This window comes from Ictalurus furcatus, chromosome 6 (assembly GCF_023375685.1).
Source record: "Ictalurus furcatus strain D&B chromosome 6, Billie_1.0, whole genome shotgun sequence".
Taxonomy (NCBI): domain Eukaryota; kingdom Metazoa; phylum Chordata; class Actinopteri; order Siluriformes; family Ictaluridae; genus Ictalurus; species Ictalurus furcatus.
Window position 1 is genome coordinate 4,321,499 of NC_071260.1, and position 6,059 is coordinate 4,327,557.

Below are 6,059 nucleotides of genomic sequence, written 5' to 3' on the forward strand. Positions count from 1 at the left end.
GTAAATTGTACCGCAGACTTTTTACCCAAGTAGAGCTACAGTTAACGTCCATGACGCAAGTAAGTCCCTGTTAATTCTTTATTGCGTTATAGCGGCTATAAACAGACGTTCCTCCGCCGTCCTCTCTTTCTTCGCGCTCTTAATCGAGTTAATCTTAGTCACGTTACTAACGAAGCAGAAAGCGTACAGTGAACTCCTCCCTCCGTCCTGAAGACTTTCCTGTTTCAGAAAACCTAAAGTCACAGCTTTACCTCGGCCTGCTACGAAGCACTGACACCGGAGACTCCTTCCATAAAAGATAAACAAACACCTCGAGGAATCAACAATTATATTACATTGTTAAATTACAACTGTGTGTGTAACCCTTTTATTAGCAGTCTTAGATTACGTGTCCTCCGCACAAGTCCCTGTGAATGCTGTTACTATAGAAACGAGCACGTTAATATAAACCGGTGATATGAACTACAGCCAGAAAAATTTTAAATCAGCACCTTTCGACCAATCAGAATCGAGAAGTCAATAGTGCTGTTTTATATACATATATATATACACACATTTTTAAAAGTGTTATGTGTATTATAGGTCTTCATTCATTACCTGACAAAAACGCCAATTTCTTCTTCAGCACGGGCAAAATGGCGGAGGCCTCCATACCGGAACGCCTCTCCTCGAATCGGACAGCTGCAAGAGACAGAAGTCACAAAATCTTCACGTTGATATCCAGAAGCACAAGTGGAGCATATCTAAATCTGTCTTGTTGCCAAAAAGATAGTGTTGAACGTTACTAGTGTCATATCGTCATGTATATCGTTACTGCAGAGAGAGTTTTAAGTCTGTATCGCCCATCCCGAGGTCAGACCTGTACCGCTGGCCACATCCTCACGTACCACTACATCGTGATCAGGTACCCAAACTAACTAACTAAATAAATAAATAAATCACACAGCTGGTTCCTTTGGGCCTGAACTGTACAGCCAGTGGAAACAGCACTGTTTATCTTTCCTGGTGCCAAAGTATCCGATACGCTGTGCAGTGGAAATGTTTAAACGTGTTACTGGCACACAGAAACTCAATAAAATAAACATTTATGGGTTTGGAAAATTGGAAAGACGTCGGTGTGCACTGAAACGCTGAACGATGCTTTCCAACACTAATAGTGGTGTAAAAACACTGACTGAAGGTGATCTTAATAAAAACAGCCACGGTGAAAACCGAGTAATTCCGTTCAGCCGAAAAATTCAACGTCGGGTCCGACTCGCCTACGAACTGCGACGCTATTATACGGGATTTAGAGGAATCAACAACTTCGTACTGAACGTAGACGGTCAGTCGGGGGGGCGGGGGGGGGCTGACACTGCACTGCGGTGCATAAAGTATCAAGACTTCAGGTGGAAGTCCTTCATCAGCTGTGCAAGCAAAGTGCGTTTAAATCTGAAGAGTCGTGGGACGAAGCGCTTTGCTTTGCTCGCGCAGCTGAAAGACATCACGGACCAAACCGACTCCACGTCTGTATCTCACGATATCGATCCACTGATTTAATATAAAACGTGATTGGCTTAACTGTCTGTGTCTCACCTCAGTAAGTGGCCGGGAACAGTTCAGATCATTCCCTCATGCGTTTCCTTCACAGCCCATGTCCTGTAGCAGAGAGGAAAGCGGAACACGGGTGAGAAGAACAAAAGAAACGGGTTTTCCCAGCTGGACTACACCACTTTGGGAAAAATTCATGCAACACTGGAGGAGTGGATGCGAGCAGGCGAAGCACAAGAACACTGGAGGGAGGGGGAGGGGGGGAGGGGGAATAATTAATTTAGAGAATAGAGTCAGGATTCATAAAACTGTCAAAGCTTTTGCAACTCTCTGAAATCCGCCGGCAAACGATGGAAGATTAAAACAGCTCATTAAGCAGTGGTTATAAACAGAATCGATGGAATGGGAACTCCATGGGAGCATCACTGAGCAGAAAACATTCTTCTTCTTCTTCTTCTTCTTCTTCTTCTTCTTCTTCTTCTCCTCGTGACTGTGGGTAGGAGTGGATCAGGTACAGCAGCGTCACTGGGATTTTAAACACCTCGGGGTTAAACAAAAATCTCCAGCGGCCAGAAAGTAATACTGAAAAACGCTGAGCTTTTAGTCTCTTAACTGCTGATCCGCAAATTCTGTCCTAGCACCACACACACACACACACACACACACACACACGCTACAACGTCAGGGACAACATGTACCAAGATCCAACACTGAAATTACATCTGCTCAGCGGTGTTCTTACGGCGCATCCCTTTCTTTTGCATTTTCCCTTTAAGAAGACGCGCAGACGTCTTGCGGTCGATTCGCCACGTACGGCAAGCATCGTATCTGAATCGGACCGACGTGTCGATTTCGACGCAGTCACGCCGGTCTTCGCGTAGATCGCCAACTAGCTGAATCGACCACGCTGAAAACTGCATTGCATTCTGGGACTTTAAGTCCTGAACATCTCAAAACATGACTTATGTTTTGAGATGACGTTTTTTTCCCCCTCCGCTTGAACTCCGTTGTAACTGCTCGAGTATAACGACGTCAGCGTCTCACAGGAGCAGTGCAAATACAGCAATGACTGACAAATTAAGACTAAACTCACTAGCAGAGTATTGACAATTTTTAAACATCAGAATGAGTAACCTACTTATTTATTAACCGATCAATCAACCAGGGGAATCGTGGAACCTCATTCATGTCTGTTTACGTTTCCACGGTTCACACAGCAGCCATAAAACAGCACGTGAACGCTACTAGGCTCATTCTTTATAACGATTTTAATCGTTAGCTACCTCGGATCAAATCAGATCGCAGTGGAGAAGTTTTGTTTCAACCCTTCCTTGCGTCAGAATGCCTCGGTGTTAACGATCTGTTATTTCAGTTTGTAGGCATCACGAAATCGTAATCAGGTTTAAGCTATCAGGAGAAAGGGCTACTGAAAACAACGGACCAGTAGCACATTTTAACATCTGTAGCTAAAACTTTTACGCATTGTTTTGCTGTTATTTTGTGTTGTCTGTTCGCCAGGGGCTCCCAAAACAAGTGGTCACTCCCCCCCACCCCCCCCCCACAAAGAAACTTACAATCTCCTCTCCGTATCCATCAGAAATATCAAAAACAGATCACGTGCGCTAATATTTTAAGACGTTACTGGGAGACACATTTAGGCAAGCCGCGTTTAAATGAATACGGTACACGTTTTCAATAGTGTTCGGATTTTCAACACCTCTCATCACCTTCAAACCAGCTGAACAATCAATGAATCAATCAGAGTTTCCGATACGAGACACGACCATCGGTACGTTTACATGGACGACGATAATCCGATATTAACCCGATTGAGATGATACTCTGATTAAGAAACTAGCATGTAAACAGCAATATCTGATGACCTTATTCCGACTAAAGTCATACTCGAAGTAAACACAAATGGAATTAAGACGTGTGGAGTATTCCTGTTTTAGTCGCATTATCGACGTGCGTTACAGACATGTACTCACCTTAATCACACTATTACTTACCTACTACAATATATAGCAGGTGAAATACATGTATCTCAGCTGCTATTTAGACGGTAAGTACGTGGTTTGGGACGCAGCCCACAACTTCAAGCAGTCGTCTATTTGCACGTATAGCATGACAAATAATTAACCACACTTGAAGCTTTCGTAAAATTAAAAGTAAAAACACCCAAAACTGTAAACGGTACCATAATGAAGACCAACTGTATGTCGATACGTGAAATCCCGGAGGGAACGTCGGACGGCGTGGCGCGCTGACGTAATGACGTGTGACGTTAATCGATCTATATGCTATAACACGTAAAACGGGTACATGAAAGGAATATTCTAAAAGCAACTCATGTAAACACCTTAATCAGGATATTGTCTTACTTAGAATAAGGTCAATAATTAGATTACTGCTGTCCATGTAAACGTAGTCACTGACAACAATCAAGATGACGGCGGAAAGGTTCAAGATTTAACGTGTTACAGTTGGAGAGTAATGGTTTGGCTTTGACGTGGCATCTAGTGGACGCCGATTTGAACTCTTCCAAACCTACAACGTGGATTATTTTCCAAAAACAACGCGACACTTCCCAACAGACTGGCAAGCCAGTGCAAGGAATATTCCTTTTGGGGTTTTTGTTGTCAAATGTTACAGCAATCGTATAAAATAAATCTAGAACCTTTTTTTTTTTAAAAAAAAAAAAACGTAGTGTGGTCAAGGCTTGGGGTTAAGAAAACTCAATATCCACAAAAAAAAACTTATTAAACATATTTAATGTTTCAGAGTGGAGTTTTCCTTTAATTTGACATAAGGCACAACCAAAACAAACTAAACAGAAAACAAATGTATTTTCTCACCGATTTGGACTATGCAACTGAGGAAAACGTGACCTCAGATTTAACAACAACAACAAAAACACCATCACCACCATCAGTAATTCAACTCTCACCAACTCAAAGAGGAATATTTACGGATAATAACACTACATAAACTACTTACAAATTATATTTTACTAAGTTTTTTTTTTTTAAGCTCTGGGTCATATTTCAGTTAATCTGAGTCTGAAAAACTCATCATCAGCAGCAGCAAAAACAATATATATGTATGTATTTCTTCCATTTTTTTTACACTTTTTTAATAACTAATAAATATTTCTGAATTAAATAATATATTTTGAAAAATTATTTTAGCAAAACCAATCCATCTGCCTGGCCTACACAGCACTCAGAAGTACTGAACGGTCATTTACATAAGAAGCTCATTACAGTGCATGAAATAGATTGCGTACTATTTGTACATACTGTTTAGTGTACTAGTATATTAGTATGCGGCCCGGTTATAAACCACCACCTTGACTCCTATACACTCGCGTTTTAACAAGTACGCCACGGCTACATCCGGGTACTTCTCCCATACACTACTATTATCACAGTTCAGATTGTGCACGAAGCCTGGAACGACCGTTAAACTGTTTGGGATGTGTGCACGCGATTTCAACATTTAATAATAATAATAATAATAATAATAATAATAATAATGGTCAAACGGCGTTTTCCCTGAGTTTTAGTTATAATTGTGATCCCCCCCCCCCCCCCAGTCCGCATGCGTGTGCGCGCGCGCGCGTGTGTGTGTGTGTGTGTGTGTGGACAAAACCTGCATAGTTGAATACAACAGGATTAATACAGTCAAATGCTACATTTGTTAGCATTCAGTATTTATCATCACCATCCGAGAGAATCTCAACGAACTAGCCCTTAGCTGTGTTAGCTTAGCACCCATTAAAATGGGTTAAATGATTCCAGTACTAACGGCTGCTGACCCTCCTTTAGCTTTTAAAATAAATAAATATATAACTAAAAAGACGCATTGTAACGCTCCGGTCATCACGGACAAATTCGCATTTTAAATGACGCTCTCGGTCACACATTACCTTGCTCTCTGCTTCACGCGCTGATATCATACGCAGTTATAACCACAGCACTGTTTATTATTAAATGAACACAGAGCTGCTAAAAAGCTTAGCCGCTGTGTTTTGTGGAAGAGGGGCGGGTCGTATCAACCAAAGTCACGCCCATAAAACACGTCGACCAATGGAATTTGTTATAGATGATGGGCGGAGTTAAGCTTTAGTCTGACCCGGCCTGCATGTTCACTTGATGGTGCGTCATTTAAAGAAAATAAATAAAATTTATAGTTAACAAATAGTTTATTTGATGTCAAAGAGTTTATGGTTTTTATTATATCATCGAGGTAAGGTTTTGATATTTATTTTACATTTGTTCTCATTCCTAGTGCACTATGAACAGAAAAGTACATATGAAAAATAATAATACATTTTATTATTATTATTGTTATTATTATTATTATTATTATTATTATTATTATTATTATTGGGCATAATATAATTAATGTATAATGAAAACTATAAATATTGTTATAAAACCTACTACGTAAATTCTTTTTTTTTTACTTTTTTGAACATTTTTTATTATTATTATTATTATTATTATTATTAAAATTATTATTAC

The 6,059-nt window shown here is 40.2% G+C and overlaps 1 protein-coding gene across 2 annotated transcripts in view; it reads right to left on the bottom strand.

The window, feature by feature from the left end:
• sestd1 (SEC14 and spectrin domains 1) overlaps positions 1 to 5,586 on the bottom strand; it is a 47,049-nt gene extending 41,463 nt beyond the window's left edge. The window contains exons 1-3 of one of the 2 annotated variants that reach the window (XM_053626266.1): positions 5,462 to 5,586; positions 1,576 to 1,638; positions 598 to 681 (exon numbers count right to left, since the gene is read on the bottom strand). In XM_053626266.1, coding sequence (XP_053482241.1) covers positions 598 to 652 — 55 coding nt within the window. In that variant the 5' untranslated portion in view covers positions 653 to 681; positions 1,576 to 1,638; positions 5,462 to 5,586. The remainder of the gene's footprint in view (positions 1 to 597; positions 682 to 1,575; positions 1,639 to 5,461) is intronic. The other variant, XM_053626267.1, reaches the window with a different exon arrangement.
• Positions 5,587 to 6,059: the final 473 nt, after the last annotated feature.